The 23,086-nt window shown below is 47.7% G+C and overlaps 2 protein-coding genes across 2 annotated transcripts in view; one reads left to right on the top strand and one right to left on the bottom strand.

The window, feature by feature from the left end:
• MTIF3 (mitochondrial translational initiation factor 3) overlaps positions 1–23,086 on the bottom strand; it is a 280,029-nt gene that overhangs the window by 171,873 nt on the left and 85,070 nt on the right. The gene's annotated exons all lie outside the window — the stretch shown is intronic.
• GSX1 (GS homeobox 1) lies at positions 9,429–10,643 on the top strand. The gene is made up of 2 exons (XM_069850014.1): positions 9,429–9,807; positions 10,111–10,643. Exons 1-2 carry the CDS (start codon positions 9,429–9,431, stop codon positions 10,464–10,466), a joined length of 735 nt encoding a protein of 244 aa, XP_069706115.1. The 3' UTR covers positions 10,467–10,643.

The raw sequence follows: 23,086 nt of genomic DNA, 5'->3' as shown, positions 1-23,086 counted from the left end.
CACACCTGACAAGCAGAGCCTGAGCCATAAAGTCTGTGCGGAAATAGCCCTGCAGCTTTGCCACCCTTGAAGAGATACATATTTGCAGTCACTGTCTGCCTCTGTGTATAAAAAATTTTAACTGCTGTGAACTGTACCTAATGGGTTGCTGCACAGCTGTGCCTCATGGAAGTTCTGCCAACCCGGTACGTTGAAGTAACTTCTCACGCTGAAGTGCCATAATAAAGCCAAAAGGTACATACAAGCAAAATTACTTGTAATCAAGGCTAAAATAACTGCCTCAAAACATCTGAAAAAGAGAGCTGTAGGGTTGCCTTCTCCCTATGGAAGCACTCAGGGTTGTGAATTATTTGTTTGTTATCTTTACTGAGAGAAGCCAAGCTTCCCTAAGCCTAAAGCAGCACCCTGGCCAAAGTGCAGATGGACCAGCTGGTGAAAAAGGTTGTGCTCTAAAACTGAGCAGCTCCGGCAAGTACCCTGGATGAAGGGAAGAGAGGGTGCTGCAGCTTCATGAAGAGGATCATGGTAAGGCCAAAACTTATAAACTACAGGTACAATAATGACTGCAGTACCAGAAAGAGAAGCCCAACAGTATCCAGGGTGGTCGCAGCCTCCTTTGAAGGGTGCTGCTCCCTTTGCTTAAGAGCGAGGTGCTTCCTTTACCCACAACAGCAGAGAAAATTGGGCTCGGCAGCCTTTCTTCACTGCTTGGTCCCCAGAATAGGTCTGGCTCTGCAGCCATCAGTGGTAAAAAATCTCCCATCCCTTCTGAAGGAAGGAGGATCTTTCCGGACAATAGGTTGATTATAATGCTGGAAAGGAAGAGAATTTATTAAATGAAATGCAGAGAGAAAGGATGAGAGAGAAATTCACAGCAGACACACTACAGTCTATTTTTCTTGCTGTAGGGCAGGTCATCTGTTAAAGAGGGTAAAAACAAAAATATAGATAGAAGCTTTAGTGCTGCTTCTCCTTGCTCTGCCTTTGCCAGTACTGAAGAGTTATTGTGGGTAGCAGAAAATCTATGGAAGTGGTGTCTATGTGAGGACAATACTGGCAAGCATTTGCTGGGATATTTAAGCTCCTTTATGTGACGCTGCTTTCTCTAGTTGGTCAAGCCAAATCTGTGGCTATTTTAACGACAAAACACCTGGAAGACGTGTATTGGCCACAGTTTCACCCTTCAGGCATTGCCATAATGACAATGTTCTGCCTGCAGAGAGTCCCCTGTCTTTTCCTTAAGCAACCTGGCCAGGATACTACTATACCTCGCAAAGAAGGTCTCCTAAGCACTATTGTGGGTGTGTTAGTGTATTGGTGAACACACCAAAAGCCAGCCTGAGTCTGTAGGGTTCTGACATGTTCCCCACTTCCAATCCCTTCCCAGCTGTTTTTAATGATGAAGGAAATTATTTCAATATTTGATCTAAGCTTGATGATGGAAAAAAGAACAAGTGAAAGTTTGGTTAAAATCTCTCCAGAAGAAAAAGGAATGGATTATGAAATTGCTGAGTTTTTTTCAGTTGGTCCTGAAGACCGAGTCTAAGTATTTATTCATCTCTGGGCACAATTGGTTTCCTGACATTTGTAGAAATTTCTGAAATTTCTATCCTCATCTTACTTGATTGCGACATTGATTTTCCCCCAGCCTGTTCTTTATAATGAGATTAATTTATTATTTAATTTCATGTGCTGGTGACCAAGACAGTAGAGTCTCCTAATCTCCAGCTGAAAAAAATGCTGTCCTTTTATGGCATATTCTTTTTTTTTTCCTTAGCCCTGTGTCTGGGCAATGTGATAAATGTGGAGAAGATACTATCTGTCCTGTTTGTCCTCCCTCCTAGTTTGATCTTTTTTGGGGGGGATAACTGGAAGACTTCATTCATCCAGACTCATGCCTCTTCTCTCACACTTCTGGATGAAAAGCTGTTAGAAGAATCACCTCAGTTACTGAGACAGTAATCTAGCTGAAAACAGGAAAACAAAGACAGCAAATGAAGATGGTGATGGAGAAAATGATAGACACTATGAAGAAGAGGAGGAAAAGCAAGGAGAACATCCAAAGAAGGAGTGAAGTTGCAGAACTGGAGGGAGAAGTTTGAAAATAAAGAGGAATGGCTGGCTGAAATCTAATGGATAACTTCAATCTCCTAGGACACGTTTTTTAACCCACAGGGTTCTAATTAACTTCCATGCTCTGGGACAGGAGTGGAGTCAAAGGGCTCTGACCTCACCTATACAAACTGCCAAAGGTATCAGAAGAATGATGATTCAAACACAGAAGTCAAAAATGGAGAAGCCATGGAGTAAAGGGGCTCCACACAGCCTGCTCCTGGTTTCCATGCTGTGTCCCCCACGGCTTCTGGGGAGCCCACGCTCCAAAGTCGCAGCCTCCATTCATAAAAAAGGCAAAGGCAGAGACAGAGCAGTGTAGAAAGGCAGCATGAGCGAGCTTCACACAGACTCATGCCTCTGGGTTCAGCATTTAGGGATACTCAGTAGCACCAGAAGGGCATTTCTGGTGGGATTTATTTCATTTTAAGGACTTACGAAGTAAGCCAGGTGAATCCCTCCCTGAAAGAACCTGTTCCTCCCCACTGATGACAAAGGGAACCAGGGATGACCAGCCTTCCTCCTCTTGAAACAGCACATTTCCTATATGTCCATAATAGGTACAGTGGAAGGTAACACACCAAGAGGTGTTTATGTACCCGTGGTAGCACTATGTGGAGAATACAGTTTGATGAAGTCTATTCCATTTCTTACAGGGGAATAAAGAATATTTTGAATGTCTGCCAGTAAGCATTCATACTGTCACAAATCTGTCACCCCATATATGGAAAGAAATTTAGTATATCTCATCCTCCACACAATGCCAGAGAGTGTTTGCTACTGCGTTTTTACTTCATACATTAAAGAAATAGACTGTTCTTTAGGAAACTCTAAACATTTCATAAATTTGTCCTAGGCATTTCACACAAACTGTGAGAGTTGAAGTTCAAGGGTCTAACAAGCTTTGTGGAATTCCAGAAGTCCGTGATTTCCAACTTGTTTTTTGGGGTATGCTGTCTTCCCACTGATCTTCATTGTCATAAGGTCATAGGCTTCATTGGCATAAGATCTTTCATAGAACCATCAGAGCACACAGCTTTGGGTTTTCTTCCCAAAACATAAGACAGTTCTGCTTGGGAACATGTGATGGACAGTATCTCTGAAGCAAAATGAAGGGAAGCACCTTAGCTCATGATGGGAGGGACTGGGGCATTAGACTGAAGCCAAGAAGTGAGCTCCTTCAAGAGCAACTTTGAGCCTCCTTGTTCATGCACACCCCTTACAGTAGCTCAGTTGTGATGCTGCACACCAGGTACACAGGACAGGAGAGTCTTTGACACCACTCTCCAAATGTGGAATATGAAGATTTAAGAGCAAAAGAGTGTCAAGCACAAGTCAGATTTGTGAAGTTCACATTTTGAGCAAGAGTATTCATAGGTCTTTTATTAGCTCAGGACAGACTATAACAATGACAAACCCAAACTTTGTATGTGTCAGATCATTATGCTCACAAAACGCAAGGAAGTGAAAGGATAACGTTCACAGGTTTCACTTGCATTTGAAGTACACAAAAAAGCTGTGCTATCGCATATGCTTGTCGTACACTGACTTGGATATCCATATTGGTGTTTTTGTTAACTAATACTCGCTTTGTGTCTCTCAAAATATTCTTCTGTATACTGGAAGATTTCCATGCAAATATAAGGAGGTCAACAAATTACCATTCTCATCTTCCAGGAAATTATTTTTATAGAACTGCTACAATATTGTTGTGTATGGCTGTACACTCCCATCCTATACACTTGATCTGTCAATTGATATGTTTGATAATATAACATACAAGTTCTTATCCAGATATGCAGGCACTAATACATGTAACCCAGTATGTTCTGAATACTCTACTGAATTCAAAAGAGTTTTTTTAAGCCTTCAAAATGTAATAAAAAGAAGAAAATTATATTATGAGTTCAGGGTGTTCCTCTTCTCAGTCTACTGTCAGGACTGGCAAATTAAAGGAATTAACATACCTTGGTGAAGTCTGCTTTACACAAGCTGAATAGATATCTAAGATAATCATTTCACATTCATGTGTGATAAACACTTGAGGAACATGCATTTGCCAACATCAAAGAAGGAACCAAGCTACAGAGTTCTCATCTGCAACTTCCAGGCTCTGTCTCCACGCCACCAGCAATGGCCAGAAAACCCTGCTGCAGGCAAGCAAGACTCCCTCTTTTCTCACAGCACTGGCCTTTCACCATGTTTAACCTACCTGTCATTGATCCAAAGCAAAACACCCTGCCCCATTTACCATATTCCTCCTTTGGCAACACTCATGGTGTGTTTCTACATGTGGCTATATAGCAGCATTGCAGAACTCTACGGGAAATGTCTTCTGTGTGTTGGGAATACTCTGTCTGGGAAGTTAAAGTCCTGATACTTTTCCCATGCAAAGAGTTTAATCTTGAGTGCCTTAAATTACTCAAACACATTCAGCTCCTTGCTCTTTTTAAAATTACTCAGGGAAATTCTGCTTTTTACTACCAGATTCCTCTGCAGCTTCACATATGAGAAGTTGAAGAGATATATTTAACAGTGACTCTAGTATTTACCTCCTTGTATTTATTTAAAAAGAGATGAATGTTATTTATTTAAATATAATTTATTTATAATTTATTTAATTTTTTTTCTTTAATTTATCTCTTTCCCACCTCAGAACGCTCTGACCAGCTGTTTCATTCAGCAGTAACCACAGTCGTTGCAGAACCTCCCAAATCTTCCAGGAAGTGGACAAGAACCAACACTGAAAAAAATGTACCGAGAGCTGCAAGTACATGTTACAGACCAATGTGGTTTGTCGAATACTTGCCACACAGATGTGATTAAAATACACAAAGAAGTTCATCAAGCTGCAGCAAGTTGTTTAAATGCATCATAGAAATAGATTCAATACGGTCTCTTACTGTACGAGGTGTCAAAATTTCCCCTTGGATATTCTCAAAGAGTGGAGTGACAACCTCAAAAACTTTCAGTTTGTAAGAGGCTCGGCATACAAAAAGATGAGAAATTTGGAGAAAGGAGAAGATTGCAGTAAAAAATGCCTTGGAAACGGTAGATTCTGAGATTGAAGGACCATATCTCTAATTGTTTAATAATTCAACCAGATTCATAGAACTTCATGTTGAGCTCCTTTTTGCAGTTCCTTGTCTTCATTACTCTTGGGGACTTCTCCATCCTATGTGTCCTTTTGTCTTACAGAATCACTAGTAAATTGAAATGCGGCCTCTCTATAAAAGCAAATGCCTATTTTAAGTTGTGTGAGTATTTTACATGTTTCTACTCTTTCCAGGTATTTTTTCATGATATTTGTCCAACTACTTCTTTGACACCTTCTCCTGAGTGAAAGGTCAGATCTCCAGTCTCTTAGATTTCCAGTATAGCCACTACTGCACAGAAGTCATGGTTGCAGATGGGCTTCTGGTCCGATGCGATGTGGCCTGTGTTTAACTGTTTTTTATTTCTGCTTCTCTGGCTGTATCCACAGACAGTGTAAAGTAGATCACAGAGCAAATGATCAAAAACGATATATTTTTTCTGCAGATACTCAGTAGCTGTGTTCTTCTTACTGTCTCACTGACTGCTTCCTTTCCCTGAGCCTTTTGATGGTGCAAAATACTTCCAGTATTTGACCAAAGTCAGTGTACAAAATATACACTGCAGTTTTCAGACACTGAATTTCACAAGCACTCCACAAGAATCATGTTCTGCTGATCCTGGATAGGTACCAACCCTCATCACTTCACTTTGGTTGTCCATCAGGAGAACAGAGCCTGCTCTACCTCTTCTCCAAGATACTATGGACACGAACACTGCAAAACGGGCTGGTTACGCAGGCACTGATGTGTCAGTGTGCAGCAAAACCCATGAGGAAACATTCATTCTGTACAGAGCACAGTGAGAGTCAGGAGCCAAAAGTAACACATTTGGGATATCTGTTCATGCAGTTGGTCCTGTTCAATGGTGCAAGAAGACAATGAAGAAAGTACAGCAACCACAAAAATAAACGATGCTGACAAAACAGTGAGTTTTAAAAAAATATATATTTCTGGTTACTCAAATTCATTCTGTGAATAACTTAATCAAAGGGGTGCCCAGGTATCTTACAGGCTTGCTCCTGGGTGATTTTGTCCAACATAAAAAGGCACATTCTTCACACAATCCACAACACAGTGTGTGACTTGTTGCTCAGTATTGGCTTTGAATTTTGTTCTGTTATTTGCAGTTAGAAAATCGTTTGTTGGGCTAGGCTGAGGACTGTTACCATCCCCTGCAAATCATAGAACCGTAGAATTGTAGAATCATAGAATCACTAGGTTGGAAAGGACCCCCAGGATCATGAAGTCCAATCATACTATTTTCAGCTACTATGGACATGATGTCCTTGGAATAGTGACTCCATCCCACCTCAACAGGGTCCTGTCCTCACCTCCCTCCAGCCCCTGAAGTAATGCACCTCTCTCTGCTCTCCTTAGGGACTGATGGCGTGTGTCACCTCACGCCCTCTGATATTAGTGGCAGCTACCCGGAGACTGAGGGCCTCGGCACAAAAAGCAACAGCCCGTCCCTCTAAACGGTGAGGGACCTGTTTGCAGCCAGTGTCCTCCGGCAGTGGCAGTGTGACACCTTCTCCCCTCACAGGCAGAGGTGCCCCCCAGACCCTGGGGGTTAGGGAATGCCTCGGTGGGGCTTTCGCCCTCTCCCTCCTTCATCCCGGGCGATGACACCCGTCCTCCCCTCTGCTGAGGGTCCCCCAGCTGATGAGCGCCCCCTCGCTCCCCCCATCCCCTTCTCGGGGAGGGGGTGACAGCGACAGCAGGGACCGCGTAAGCGTTTCCCAGCCGGCTCTGCTGTCCCCACGGTCCCCACCTTCCCGGTGGCCGCGGGGACCCTGTCCAGGCAGCAGCGGGTCCTGGGGGGCAGCGGCAGCCCCGGGGAGGGGGTCCCCATGTCCCCCCGTGTCCCCCCGTGTCCCCCCGCGTCCCCCCGGCGGCCGCGGCTCCGGGGCCGTTTTCATTTAGCGGCGATGGCTTCGAGATAGCAAATATACGAGGCGAATTTCCACTCTTATAAAAAGAAAAGGGGAGGGGAAGGGGAAAAAGACAGGGGAGGCCACTTTAAAGCGCTGGGATTAAAGGTCTGTGCTAGTTTGAGGCGCTCATAAAACGGCCTGAAGGATGCTATTTTGCTGCAGTCTGGGTTATTTCAGCCCACAGTTGCACAACAAACCATTTAAACATTTCAGCACAAAACAGATTCCATTGTTGGGCTGCACATTAAAAAGTGTTATTCGCTTTGAAGTTTTTGTCTAATGGCTCTAAACTGAAAGAAAATGTTTTCCTATTACTTAATTCAATCATAGCGAAGAGGCTTGGTAAAAAGCCCACGGATTTTGCCCAAAGTGTGACAGAGTTCTCTTTGTGTTTGCTTATCCTCTGCTGTCACACACTTTAATTCGCCTCTCTTTATCTGGCATTCAAAACTTTCTTCAATGACATTCAATAAGGTCCAGCGGCTGGAAAAAAAAAACTGGTTATTTTTTTGGATATTCTTTCCCAGTAGCTTTGGGCATGGTGTGCATTCAGGAGCTGTTTAACCCTTTGCCTCCCTGCGGCTCGGTGCCCTGGGGTTCAGCCCCTGGGCAGCAGGAATCCCTCGGGCTGAGACTAAGTCACCCCCCCGGCTGGCTGGTCACTTCTCAGCGGGGAGAGCTGCCCCTTCCCGGGCGCCAGCTCCGGCGGAAAATGTTTTAAATTACCAGTTCCTTAAAAACGAAACAAAATAAACACGGGAAAAAAAAATCCAAACCCCGTTAACGCTTTCGGGGGAAGGACACTTAGAAATCCTTTCGAAATCATTGCGGGACTGATTTTTTACTAGCATTCGTTTTTTTGTTCGTTCTCTATTTTTCACCATTTGTTTATGCATCCCATCTATTTCTGCACTCGGGAATCAACCGTATCGCGGCAAAACTCCCAGAGATTTTAGGGAGCAATACGGCTGCAGGCAAGAACAGCCTATATAGAAGTCAGAGGCACGGGAATACACCGCTTCCAAAGCTTTTCCATCCCTTAATTTGAAAAAATCCAACTGCTTTTGAAGTGGGCAGGTTGCTGCAGGGAGAAATCTTCTCACATTTTGACCGGGAGTGGGCTGGTGCGTTTTATTTTTTCCCCCAGTATATTAAACAGGAAGATGGGGGAAGAAAATAAATCGCTGTGCACTTTTTTTTTCCTTATTAGGAAAAAGATGTTAGTGTTCCTTCTTCACCTATAAAATCAGCGAGCTGCTGGGAGCCCAGCGCCGGGAGCTCCTGCGCGGGGAAGCGCCGCCGCACCTTAGCTGAGCCCATCGCCCAGAAATTAGCTTTAGATCCCACTGGAAGTTTCGCAGATCCCTATCCTTGAGAAATCCAGACACTCGTCGGTGGGATGACTCTAATTTTCACCGCACGGGAGAAATAAGCGTTTTCCCTGTCGGCCCCCGCAGCCCCGGGGACATCACGGAGCGACGTGGCCGCTGAAACGGGGTGGGGGGACCGTGTGTAAGAAGATGCGGAGGGTGCCGAGAGCATCTCCTCCCTCCGCGTGGGAGCAGCACCTGCGTGCCGGGGTTTCTCTGCGCTCCGCGGCCGCGTCCCGTGCCCGCAGCCCCGCGGATGTCCCCGCGGGTGGCCGGGGGTCTCCCCCGACGGCAGAGATGAGCGGCAGGTCCCGGCACCGGGCTGGGAACAAAAACGCGGGGCCGGGGACAGCGGCAAGCGCGGTAACGGGGACGAAGCGTCCCGGTGGCGAGGGGACAGACGGAGAAAGAGGGGCCGGTGGGTCTGGGGGACCGAGGCGGCGCCCCAGGTGGGAAAGGCACCGAGGAGCCGGCGGGGGAAACCGGCGCCGGTGGGGACCGCGGCCGCGGCCGGCAAAATAAACAAGAGGGAGCGGGCCGAAAGCGGGGCTGAAAGCGCAGGAGAGCGATAAAGAGAAAGAAAAGAATATTAAATCGCGAGAGAATGAGAAAATAACCCCGCCAAAGGGAGAGGAGGGGAGAGGCCGCCTGCTACGGCGTGGGTGGGGTCGACAAGAATAGAGTACATTATGCAGTTCATTTAGTTAACAAGGGAAATAATGAGGGAGCGTGCGGCGTGAATGCCAAGAGAAGAGGCACAGAAAGCCTATTGAGCGCCCCGGCGCCGCCATCACACGGCGCGGGCGCTATTTAAAGCGGGCGGCGGGGCCGTTCAGCACCACTCGGTCTGGCCAGCGGCGCCGCGCGGGCGCTGCGCGGGGGGCTGCGCGGGGGCTGCGCGGGGGCTGCGCGGGGCCATGCCGCGCTCCTTCCTGGTGGACTCGCTGGTGCTGCGGGAGGCGGGCGAGAAGAAAGGGGAGGGCAGCCCCCCGCCGCCGCTCTTCCCCTACGCCGTGCACCCCTCGCACCCGCTGCCCGGGCTGCCGGCCGGCGCCTGCCACGCTCGCAAAGCCGGACTGCTCTGCGTCTGCCCGCTCTGCGTCACCGCGTCCCAGCTGCACCCGCCGCCGCCCGCCATCCCCCTCCTCAAGGCGTCCTTCCCCCCCTTCGGCTCCCAGTACTGCCACTCGCCCCTCGCCCGCCAGCAGCACTCGGTCTCCGTCGGGCACGCTCCGGCGCTCTACCAGGGCGCCTACCCGCTGCCCGACCCGCGGCAGTTCCACTGCATCTCCGTGGGTAAGCGGGGCCGCGAGGGGGGCGGCGGGGGGCGCGGCGGCGCGGGGCGGCGGGGGGAGGCGACGGGGTCCTCGCCCTGCCCCGCTCCCGCGGGCCGGACGGGGCGTCCCCGCCCTCCCTGCGCCGGGGTCCGCGGGGGAAGCCCCGCCGGGCGTCCCACCCGGGCGGTGGGAACCGGGGACGGGGTGGGAGGCGGCCCCGGAACGCAGCGAGCCCGATCTCCGGGCCGTTTTCCCCGAGGGGAAGGGCGGGCTGCCCGCGGGGTCCGGCGGGTCCTGACGCTCGCTCCGCTCCGCTCCGCAGACAGCGCGTCCGGCCAGCTGCCCAGCAGCAAGAGGATGCGCACCGCCTTCACCAGCACGCAGCTCCTGGAGCTGGAGAGGGAGTTCGCCTCCAACATGTACCTCTCCCGGCTGCGGCGAATCGAGATCGCCACCTACCTGAACCTCTCCGAGAAGCAGGTGAAGATCTGGTTCCAGAACCGACGGGTCAAGCACAAGAAAGAAGGCAAAAGCGGCTCCCACCGAGGCGGGGGGAGCGGCCACAGCTGCAAATGCTCGTCCCTTTCCACCACCAAGTGCTCGGAAGACGACGAGGACTTGCGCATGTCCCCGTCCTCTTCGGGGAAGGACGACAGAGGCCTCGCGGTCACCCCCTAGCCCCCCGGGGCTCCCCAGGAACTGTGGCGAGAGCAGGAGAGGGGAGTCCCGCCTGCTCCAGTGCCGACGCGCAGCTGAAGGATTTTATACCGTTTTGTATAATGTGTATAATTTACGAAGGACTTTCTCTTCCTAGACCCCCGTGGGGGCGGCTGTCCGTGCTCCCTGTTGTAAATAAACCGCTCCCTAGGACCCCAGGCGTCCCCCAGTAGCGCTGTGTCACTCACTCGTGTCCCCGCAGGCTCCTCGCAGACCTCCCCGCGCCCCGGGAGGTGCGGATGCTGCGCGGTGCGGGCAGCCGGAGAGATGCTGTCCCGGGGCTCCCCCGGTAACCCGGCGGCGCGACGGACGGGGAGGGTCGGGGACTGTTTGAGTTATTACTTTTTTTCTTTGTTTTGCTTTTGTTTTGTTTTTTTTTTTTTCTTTCTAAAGTTTTTCTCGGTTTCATTCTGACTCGGTCGCTGCCGGGCGCGCAGCTGTGGTTGTATCTTTCCGTCCTCCTCCCTCCGCGCCGGGAGATATTTATTTATTTATTTATGTGCAGAGAAATGACGATGGCGATGATAATAATGATACCAATAAAATCTCGTTGGTGGTTTATTTCCCTCCCTCCACGCAGCAGGCAGCCCCTCGGTGTCCGCGGGCGACCGCCGCTCTCCATCCCTCTCCCCCGGCTCCGGGACGCTTCTTTTCTCCTGGCCGAGCTGGAAGTGCTGGTTATCCCGGTCCCGGGGGCTCTCTCGGTTCTCCCCGTGAAGGTAAAGGTCGGGCTGGAGCCTGGCTTAGCCGAACACCTTTCCCCTCCCGTCTCATCCCTTTTCCCCAGCCCGCGGAGGGTGGTACGTCCCTTGCTCGCACCTGTGCGCACGGCGCTGCAGGTGGATGCAAAGAGGGGTCTAACCTCCCGCTAACCCGCCGGTGCCGGTGCTCCGGGAGCCCCGGGGGGAGAGCGGCCGGCGAGTCCCGCAGCCCCGGGGTGCCCGAGCAGCACCTGCCTCCCCTCGGAGCCGCTCCTCGTGCTCCCCAGGGCTCGCAGGGACGCGCTCTCCCATGCCCGGGGGTCCTCACGGGGTGTCCCCGCACGGCCCCGCGGGTTTCGTGCCCTCGGGTCGCTGGGCTGCCGTCCGGCTCTGCCCGTGCGGAGAAGGGACCTGCTTCTCATCCCAGGGCATGTCCGAAATAACAGAAGCCACCGGGAAGAGTCAGGAGCGGAGATGTCGACCCTCCCGGGAAATCCCTGTGGAAAAGTTCCACGCTGGTGTGCACACGGGCTCAGGTCGGTGTGGGGAGCTGCAGGTTTGGGATCTGCAATTTGGTGAAATTTCCACTGCCGGGACAGCCTCAGGTCCTGTCCATAAAACTAACGGGTCACGCACTGCTCCTCCCGGGTCCCCGCAGCAATTTTTGTAGCTGTGGGACTGGGACACCTACGGGCTCATATATCTCCATCGTATGGGTGAGAAAAGAGCACAACCCTGCAGACTGCGGCAAACAACGGACCTCTGGACACCCCAGGATGATGTGAAGCAGAGGGCTCCCTGGAGATGCAACAATGCAAGACATGCATAAGGCAATCGATAGCCATGCCCTGCTGTGACTGTCCCGATTTGTATTCCCCCGGCTAGAAGAAAGCAAGGGGTTGGTGATATTAAGCAAATACCAAACAATCAAATTTGGGACACGTGGAAAAAATGTTTGGGCTGCTCCTTTCCTGGGTGGCCTGTCTTCATCCACCTTCTCCTGTGCCCCTTATACCTCCAGCTTCTCCCTTCTTGCTTTGTCCTCTGCCAGCACCCCCCATCACCTGTCTGAGATGTGACAGCCAGGCAAGCTAGTGATTAGGACACACCGTGGGGAGCATCTTCCTAGCTTGTTTTCTCACAGTTACTGAGAATGAACTTTGCAGGTGAGGGATCAAAATCTGACCTTGCTACAGGAGTCAGGCTCACCTGGTGCTTGGCCCTGTGAGGTTCCCTGTGTGTCCTTCCTTCCCCAGTGGCCCAGTTCCAACAGGGAAGACCCCTCAGGAGACCCTAATTGGCTCAGCAGGGCCCTGCAGTCTGTCCAGTCCTCACCTCCTTTCCTGCCTATATTTACCAGACTTGTTTTGAAAAGTCACTGCAACACAGAAAGACAGAAACAGCCTAACACAGATTTACCAAGGGGTCTGGCATCTTCTTAAACAGGGCCCTGGCACTGAAGTCAACGAGCATCCGTAGAGGGGGGTGTGTGTGCTCCTTGTGCCTGTTCACTGGCACGGGTTTAAGCCAGTTGGCTGGCAGTGGGATGTGAGGAACACCAGCACTGGGCATTTGAGTGCTACTATTGAAGTGGTATTGTGGCAACTGTGTCGAAAATCTTGAAATCCTTGTCTGCTAACACAGTCCCACCATCTCTCTAGTTGTTCATGGCACAAGCATAGATATAAAAAACAATGTGTTCCTCACGCTCGTGATTTGGGGCTGAGTAGGGGCAGCCAGAAATGCTTTTTCTCCCTTGTGACAGGGATGATGAGGCAGTGACACTGCTGTGAAACCTGGGCAGCAGCGTGCCAGCACCCGAGAGGCAAACACACTTTGTCCTGTGGGACCAGAGCCGCTCAGCTCCTTCTGGAGAGCAACTATGAGACTTTCTGGGTGTGCGGGTGCAAGTTCTCTAGCACATCCTCACTGCAGGCACAGTGGCCATGGGCTGTGGGGCAGAATCTTGCAGTGACATTGTCCCACTGGGTGCATGCATTACAAAGAATGTGTGTGCACACATATGCCCGTATCCTTTATGGACTGAGTTTATCAGCCAGACAATTTAGGACTAATTCTCAACACTAAAAGGTACCTCATATATGTAAAGTAGCAAAGAGAATTCCCCTGTACAGTATAATTTTGTCTGAACAGCAGTAGAGTATCACAATGGATGCCCCCAACAAGACAGCATTAATATTCTCCGATACGTGCTGGCCTCTGCTGCAGACCCTGCGTAACTTGCAAAGCCCAGTGGGGCTCTCAGTGCACTTGACAGTCATTATGCCACATCCACATGCAGAGATAATCCCTCCTTAGTTGGGCATTTTTCTAATTTAGTGAGAAATCATTACGGCAAATGCTCAGAGTGTCATTTTCAAGGACTCTAGGGTTGGGCGAATTAAAGTCATTTTGCTGTGGGAAGAGTGTGGGCACCACTGTTAAAACGAATGTCATAACACGCCAATTTTCAACTTTCTATCTCTAGCCATTTTGATGGCAGGTTTCTGAAAGTTACTTAAGTATTTTAGCATCAAAATGCCCAGTCATTCCTGATTGTGATGGGAACCACATTTGCAAATCCACAGATAGAGTTTGCATATTTTCCAGCATATACTTTTTTAAAATCATTTTTCCATCTAGGAGCTGAATTATTTCTGCCCTAGGATGCAGAGAGGAGAGCCCTCGGATGCCGTTGAGGCTTTAAAGAATGTGTGCCAGAGTGAAGGTAGCTATCCTGGTAGGGGAAGGAGAACAGAGAGTGATGCTGGTGTTCGGGGCTCTCCTTTCCACCCGTTGGCATTGCTGAGTGTGGGTGTCCCATACCCCATCCTGTTGCACATGCAGCCACTCTCCCTTCACCAACTGAAGCACAAAATTTGAATGTGAGAAATGCAAAGTACCTGGACAATGAGGAATATCTTCAACACAGAATACCCCTGTACTTACAGCTATTATAATATTAATTTTCATCACTAGGATTTTATATTTATGTGATTTTGATTTTTATCCCTAGACCATGCTTCATTCCACACAAAAGCTGCATCAAATAGATAGATATACAGTTGAAAGCATGTGTTGGTATTTTAGGTGGTGATATTCTTAACCTCAAAACTAGTATTATTAACTCAGAAATTTAATAATTTAGTTTATCTGCAGTCAGCATATTTACACAGTGTCAGCTCTGAGCTGGCCTCATGTATCTGGAATAAAGTTTGGAGTAAATGGGCTGTTGCTGCTTTGAAACAGCATTACATCAGGTGTAGCTGAGTGTTTCTTTCACTCTTGTTTACTTGGAATGAACCTTACCTATGCATTTACTAGGACAGCTAGGCTTCATTTTTAATCCTTGAGGTCCTGAGAGAGAGTCTATGAAATTTGATTCTGTAATGATGATATAATTTTGTCTGTGAATGTGATTACTTTAAAATATAGGTGGGTGTCAGCTAAAGACCCTAAATAAAATGGTTTTGTATGATATCCCTAATGATTTGGAAGACATGTACATCAACAGTAGCTATCTCTCAATTACATTAATTTTGAAAGTGTTTTTGCTATGAACACAAAGTACTCATTTATCAGGATGAAATTATGTACGATCAGGAGATCTCCTAGGATACTGAACTGATGATGACAGAAAATTGCTGGGCCTGTTGCTTAATGTGGATGTAGCTAGACAGGAGTGACTGCCTGGTCCTGGACAGCAGACTGCTCTGAAAGTACCCTATATACTTCATGCACTATATAACCCATATATAATCTAGTATATGTAAATTAAAAAGAAATATAAACAACAAACTCAGAAAACCTATAAAAAGTAGTAGCAATGATACAAATTGGAAAAAGAAAACAAACAAAACCCCTTCATTCTTCACTTTGCTAAATCCCTTTTCTCATTCTGCTGCAACTTTCTCAAATTTAGCTTTTCTCTCTTGGCATTTTCTGTTAGGCTTGTTCCCAGCAAAGGACACATGGAAAAGAGTAGGTTTTCATCATATGTTTATTATCAGTCTGTATATACCAAATTGGAAAAACACATGAACAGAATCTCAGGGTGGATCCAAAATGTGTCTTAGAGACAGTCACTCCCATCACACCTGTGTCTGTTCTTCCCCTCACCCTCAGCTTTGTGAGGCATTAGCATCAGTCACAGACTATGAATAAGTTATTTTAAGCACTTTGCAGCCAGATAGGTGGTGTTTCCCGTGATTAAACACGGACGTGTTCTCGTATTTTTGATCTTGGGTAGAAGTGTCTGGGCTGGGCTGGCTTGCGGTTGCTGTTCCAGAAAGACCCAGGACTGCTACAGGTAGGACCCTTCTGGCAGTCTAAGGAGGGTGTCAAATAGCCTAGTACATCTAAAATAGTACTAGGCACATATCCAGGCACACAAAATGGTTCTTGACAAGAGAATTTACACCTGAAGCACAAGGAGATCGGGCAGATGCAGCCAGATTGCTAGAGAGAATTCATGGTAGTAGTGGCTGCTGGTGCAAATACATCTGGATTTAGCCTGATTTTAAAAGATTTAAGCATCCTGTTTGGAGGACTATCTGCCTCTACTCGACTGATCCTGGTCTGGGTAGGCTACAAAACTGTGCGGTGTCTTGGATTGCACTTGCTTTTTTTAAGAAACCGCTTTCCAGTCACTGTTCAGGTAAGTATTAGATGATCCATATAGACCTTCAAGATACGCATGTGTGTTTGGACGGTTTGTAGTGTGCAAGGCAGAGCAGAAGAATTCAGCAGAGATCATAGTACGGTAGAATATATGTTTATGTGTTGTTCAGCTTTTTTAAAAATCAAAATCATTTTGTACATAGCATGATACAAACCCAGAGGAAACCCACTGGAATCAGTAACTCTGGGGAGGAAATATCTCCATAAACTGTGGTGCAAAGGAGATGCTGGGACTCAATGAGGCAAAGAGGCTGTTACCTAATGAGTGACACAAATACGAACCTCGAAGCCGTCTCATGCAGTCTGCTCTCTGACCTTCACACTAGACAAGACTCTTTCAAACCGGAGTTGTCTCTTTATAGGTGTCCACATCTTGACAACTGTAGTGCACAGGGGAAGGCAGAGCATCAGAAGAGCTCCTTGCCTGCAATATTTTCAACTAGGAGTGACAACTTGGATGATATCTATATAGATATTTCACCCTTTTTGCTTCTTTAATTTATCAGCTAGAATAATTGTCTTATAAATTTGACTGAGAACAACTGGATTTGTGAACCATGCCCATTTTTTTTTTTTTTTGGTTTATTACTCTATTGATTATCCTCCTTTTGGTTATTTTCTAGTTTTTTTTTGTTTAGTTGATAATGTGCTATTGCAGCGCAGCGCAGCACAGCACGCCAGCCTTATTTGAATCTTACCTTAGCTCTAGTTCCTCTATGGTTTGCAGGTTGCTCTGCTCAGATGGAAGGAGACAAGACAGCGATGTCCCCCAAGAAGTAATGGGTTATTGTACTGTAATGGATTTGTTTACGTCTGCACCAGAGAGGTTTGCACTCTTTAGTATTTCAGATGTTGATGCCAAAAATTCTCTGACTACTGCACTCAGTCAGTCCTAGGGAGGAGACATGATGCCATTCTGTGTATCAGAGTCTTCTCACTACTTAAAGCTGAGAAAGGAATACAGTCCTGTGTCAGATATGCTTATTTTAATGGACAATCGTCTTTCCAGCTCATGCTTGGCATGAATTGCTGCCTATCTTTTTGATGTATGCTGATCTGGAGGTGATGTTAAAACCTGGAGGTAGCCACAGAGATGCCTAATCTGTAAAGGCTGTGCTTCTGACCAAGCTGCCCACACCTGATGTGGATTGTCTCCTGAGTCTGCTCTTGCCTTTTCAGCTATGAGCCGTATATGGGATTGCAGAATCGTTTGTTATAGCAGACACAGAAGTGTTAACATGCCTGGCTGAAAATTCTTTCCCCTAGAGAAAACCAGCTGTGGTCTCCAAGTTGACCAGAGTCTCAGAGATTCATAGAATCCACAAAAAAAAAAATTTCTTTTCCATACTACCATGGAAAATCTGAATTTTCTTAAGTGCCTGAGCTGGGATGACACTGTACTGTACTAGGGCATAGGTAAGTAAAAGTTGATGACATGGGAAACTCCTGTCCTTAGTTCCTGGGCATCAAGTTGTTCTCTTGAGCAAGAGAAGCCCCCAGACTAGCTGTGCTATGGGCATGAAGGGAATGCAAGGCAGCTGGGGAGCTGCTACTGTCAAACTCACTGGATCTTCCACCTAGGTGCCTGTGACTGCAGTGAAATGGTCCTGTGTCTGTGGCCTGTCTGAGTCCTACCCTGGCCCCAAGCAGAATTGATTTCACTTTTTCCCAGATCCTGATCCAGTACTCCCAAAATCCTGCTCTGCTTCTGCACATCTGCTTAATGTCAACCCGGAGACTTCCTGCCCCTCTTGTGCTGAGTGGTGACATCCCCACCTCCCTGGTTGGCCCCAGCTCCAGTTTTGCATGCTCTTGGCTATCGTCTCCCATCATGCACAGTTCTTCCCCCAGTTTCTGTCTTCTCCCCAGGCTCCATCCTTCCAGAGACCTTCTGGGGCTCTGTTTCCTGCCCCCACAACTGTTGAAGACAACAGTTGGTTGCTAGCAGTGGTGAGTAAGCAGATCTTCACTCAGTGCAGGGAACCCACATGAATTTATGCCAGTTGTTACCCAAGTGCATAACCCACCACAACACTGGCTTCCCTGTACACAGCATTCTGGTTCAGGTCCCTATGTCCCCCTCCAAGCCACCAGTTCCTCCCAGGCAACATCGCCTGCACCCTGTGCGCATGTCCTTGTCCCTCCACAGCATTGCCAGCTCACACAGCTGAGCTGAAACCCCATCGTGACTCTTGTCTCTTCTACTAATATATCTTTTCTCAGATTTCCATACCGTTTTATTTTTCTTTCCTGGATTTCAGTTAACCACTTGTTTAAAATTAAGCACATGTTTAATAACTCTGTCAGAACGAGCCCTAGGTTTTCTTAGGTTGTTTTCTACCCTCGGTTTGGTAACTACCACCCTACCCATCTCCCCAGAACATATGGGGAACATATATCCAGCTTTTATGTTTGATTTTGCACACAATTTGGAGTATACTTTGTATGAAACATGCTAGCAAAAGTGAAGCTCTCTTTTCCTTTCTCTTCCTTTCTTTTTCTTTAGTTAAGCATACGTGTAAAGAAACCTTTCAGCCCTTATACAGTAGAGTGACACAAAGCATTCTGGATATTGCTATGCAAATGACATGCTAAGAATGTTTAGACTGTACCTTGAGGCAGTAAACAAGTTGATTGTCATGGTGTCATGGTAACTAGAGTTGGATTTTCTTCATACGAATGAGGTCCCAACCTTCATTTTTATTTGGACCGCAGAAGCAGCTCAGTGGTCCAAAGCTCATCACCCCGTTGGTCGTCTGGAGAGCCAGAGGTACAAGAAATGGCCTCATGCATCAGGACACCGTTTAAAACAAAACAATGAGCTACTCTGACACACAACTTCATGCCACAGAGGATATTCAAATGTGCACAGATCTGAGTTGGGAGATACTGTCAATGTCATGGGGGTTTCCCACGTACCCTGGGCAGTGTTGCTCTCCTGCCAGTGTAGTTACAATCTGCGGAAAAGATATTTGGGAATGATGAAGTCATTTAACTTCTCCCATCTTACTAAAGCATGGAAGTGTGGAAGAAAGTAGCAGGGCTTTTCTGTGAGCACCATCTCTAGGTGGGTCTGTAGGATCAAGACCTCACGCTGATACTTGATACACGATTTCTTGCCAAGCAGAGCTGTGACCATGTCACTGGTTTTGACTCAGTCGTCCCTCTCTGGATAGCAGGACAGCTTTATAATGGAATGGGAGAATCACACAGGTGGTTTAGAGATTACAGTGTCATTTTCTTAACTTTGTAACTCAGGGCTTAATTATTCCAGGTTCTGCTGAGCCACTTTATTTGCCAATGTAAATGCACTCCTGGAAATTGCTCATCCAAGCTGAACCACATCAGCTTGGCTCCAAACCTCATCTTCTCTCTTTGCAAATGAAAGGTGTTTTCACAGATCAAACGAGCAACACAGCAACTTTGCCCTGCTTCACAAAATAAATTTACACAGTTTTCTAGATGACTGTGGTGATACAAGCTCGAGACTAGAAAAGTCCCCTTACACTGAACACTCAAAACCCACCTTTTTTGAAGAGCCATGTGCCCAATGGTAATAATCAGCTGATCTCAGACTATTAATTTGGCAGAAAAAATTGCTCTTTTTGCACTATTTTTACTGCAGATCTGGGCTTTAAGGTGAATCACAGATCTGCTGAGCCAGCCTGGTACAGACCATAGGGGCTGACCCACTGTTTATCTTGCTGACTCTCTCAGTCAGTTGTCCAAACCCACACTGTCTCCAAACAGCAGAAGCAGAAAAGCAATGATACTGGGTCAAGCCAAAGGTCCATCCTGCTTCTAACAGTGGGCAAATGCAGAGGTCTAGGGACAGCTCTAATGTACTTGATATTTTTCCCAGCATCTGTTTGCAGCTCAGGTAACTCCTGAGGTTTTCTACAAAATCTCAATGAAAATGTCACCTGTGTCCTGTACAGTGGAACCCATGTAACCTTTCAGGACCTTTCAGCCCTCACAAACTTTACAGTCTGCGTGGTTTCAAAAGAAATTCACTGGGTCGATAGTCAGATGAAAACCTTGCGCCTAGCTGTGCGACATGTGTTACGGTAAGACTAGCACCTAATTAGAACAAAATTAAATCATGTACAAAGATGAACTGGATGTTTCTTGTGCTTAAGAGTTTATTTTAACTCTTTGGAAATGCTCTGTTATGATTCCCTGCAGAATCATAGAATCACCAGGTTGGAAAAGACCCACCGGATCATCGAGTCCAACCATTCCTATCAAACACTAAACCATGCCCCTTAGCACCTTGTCCATCCATCCCTTAAACACCTCCAGGGAAGGTGACTCCACCACCTCCCTGGGCAGCCTGTTCCAGTGCCCAATGACCCTTTCTGTGAAAAATTTTTTCCGAATGTCCAGCCTAAACCTCCCCTGGCGGAGCTTGAGGCCATTCCCTCTTGTCCTGTCCCCTGTCACTTGGGAGAAGAGGCCAGCACCCTCCTCTCCACAACCTCCTTTCAGGTAGTTGCAGAGAGCAATGAGGTCTCCCCTCAGCCTCCTCTTGTCCAGGCTAAACACCCCCAGCTCTCTCAGCCGTTCCTCATAAGGCCTGTTCTCCAATCAAATCAAACTGATAATAGGTCAGCTAGCTTGGAAAATGCTGCTCAGCAGCCCATAAATTCATAACTTGTGTGTCTTTTAAATGCCTAGAGTCACACTCTGATTCTTACCACAGCTTTGCAGGCACATGTGGCTTGGAGTGGTTGGTAAAGTCAGAATCTCAAAGCCTAAAATCAGCTGGAGAGCATCAGGTTTGAACTAGAATATTAGTTTCTCAAAAGAAAACAAATGGCCAAGAAACAAGCCCAAAATAGCCAGTTAAATCATGAATGTTTTGTTTACTGCTTACTTGTCAAGGAGGTGTTCAGCAGCAGTGGGGACACGTGGACGTCCCCTGCTGAGTTGCTGATCATGGCGATGTCGCTGCATGACAGTGCACAAAATCCATCAGTCCAGGGGCAGTCTTCACCCACCTGCGAAGGAAGTGAATTGTTTAATCTGTGTTGGAAGGTATTTTCAAAAGACACTTTCAGAGCACAGGACACCGAAGAAGAATGATTCATGAGCAGAGAAGTGTGTAAGCTCCTAGGCAGAGCACCAAACCTGTTGCATGTTGCCCACGGCCTTACCTGCTTTGTGTTAGGCTCTTTGTATTTGTATTGGATCAAGATACTACATCCCACAGTCCCATCCCATCTCTTGTTACCAGAAGTGACCTGCAATGATCAGTATGAACCACTCATATGTGGCTCCTTAGCTCACTCATCAGGACTGGAATCCTCCAACCAGCTGTGGGATGTGCACTGAAGACCTATTGCAGCTACTTGGCCAGATCCCTTGCCCAAAGTCAGAGCGGAGGAAAAAGCACTGGAAGGCAGGACTTACCTCCTGCTGCAGAGCACGTCTTGGTCAGGTCAGAGATGAAGGGCCTTATGTCCCCTCTGCTGCACACTCCAGGCTGCTCAGTGGAGCTGTGGAGTCACCCCTTTGTAGACGCTGACTCCACTCACAAGCCATGATTACATGGTAGCGACACAAGCACGTGAAATTGAACCCAGCAGGTGGTTATAAAAAGTGCTTTTGGGTTCCCCATCCATGACCAGAGCAGACTGAAAAACAAGGTTATCCTTGTGCGTATATAATACTTCTGGGATATGTCACTTTTCCACAGATTTGAAGATCCCTTTGGCCAGCTCCTTCTCTGCAATCAGTGCATCTTCAGGGAGGGAGAAGAACAATGTCTTAGCTCTTGGTGAAAAGATGCCCTTAAAGTACATTCAGGCTGGCAGAAATTCCTATTTGTAGCAACTACTACTAAAGACAGGGTAGTCTCAGCTTCCAGACTGCCAGCTCTGAGCTTTTCTCACCTGTTCTTTTCTCACCTGTTGCGGCACAGTAACAGCTTCTCTGAGATTTTAGTGTCAAGCAGTTGAGTAGGCAATAGGAATACCTTTTCTGTCTGAGGATATGGCCCAAGGCATTTTCTTCAAGGAGAAGAACATTTATTTCTTCATTCATATTAGCTAGTCCAGAATAACTCAGAATGTCTGGCAAGCCCTCTCCACCAGTAACTTAATGGACTTGTTTTTTTGGCCATGTTATCTCCGAGTGTTGCTCCATTGTTAACTCAGCTGTAGGTTGTCCCATAGGTTGGTGTCAGCATCCAGCACCCCGTCTGGGCACACGGCATGTATGTGCCATGGCTGAGCTCAGACCACTTTGAAGGCTTCCTTGGAAGTGTGGGAGTATCTGCTCTGCTCAGTTTGAGTGTATCTGTGGGGCCATGTGTCAGCTTGCATGGACCACTTGCCACCTTCTAAGTCCCAGGAAGCTGCTCCAGGTGGCAGGACTTCAGACCTTGCAGTGCGAGCTGGCCAGACCAGGTAGGTTGGATGCTCTCCCTCCTTGACTTGGACAAGGTGTTGTTCTCCTTTATCCTCAGCTGCATTTCAAGCAGTATGTCCATGATCTGTCTCTGGATGCTCCCAAGCCCTGAGAAGCTTCCAGAAATGCCACACCAGTACCATGCTTGCCTCTAGAGCTTTCTTTTCCTGACTTGTTTAACACGCTTGTCCTGGTGGCTGCATCCCTCCCCTACTGCTGTCTCACAGCCCTTCCTGTCCCAGCTGCCTGGAACCACCTCTGAACTCATCTATTCATTGACCTCCAAGGGGAAGGAGATCTGCTGTGTCCTCTGTTTGTACAGTATGTAGCGCAACAGATGCTCCATGCTTTGAGCTCTTCTATATGCTTACAAAACACTACAGGTTCACATCAGCGCACAGAGATCTTGCATGGCTCGTCACACATGCTATAGCTCACTGGCTGTACTCATCATGTTTCCTGAGATCCCTTTTCTAAATAAACAACAACAGAGATTGCTGTATCCTGCCTGGGTTATTGTACTCCTAACAGAGCTTCTGCTTTGAATAACACTATGTGCAGACTTAACGGTCATGTCTTTGTTCTCCAAAATGCATAAAACATCCAAAAATGGGAGGGTGCTGTCTTGTAAGATGGAACTAGTCCAAGTGGGCTGCAATTTGGCCACAGAAGTGCAACAGGACCTGCTAAATCTGGCATTTGCAAAGGAAATAAAATCACTCATGCTTCTGATTAAGAGAAGAAGGGTACAGAAGCAGGAGGTTGTCCACCAGTACAGCCCTGGGGGCA

The sequence above is a fragment of the Phaenicophaeus curvirostris genome, chromosome 1, assembly GCF_032191515.1.
Source record: "Phaenicophaeus curvirostris isolate KB17595 chromosome 1, BPBGC_Pcur_1.0, whole genome shotgun sequence".
NCBI classification, from domain to species: Eukaryota; Metazoa; Chordata; class Aves; order Cuculiformes; family Cuculidae; genus Phaenicophaeus; species Phaenicophaeus curvirostris.
Note: the sequence above shows the minus strand (reverse complement) of the source record. Positions and strands in the feature narration are given on the sequence as shown.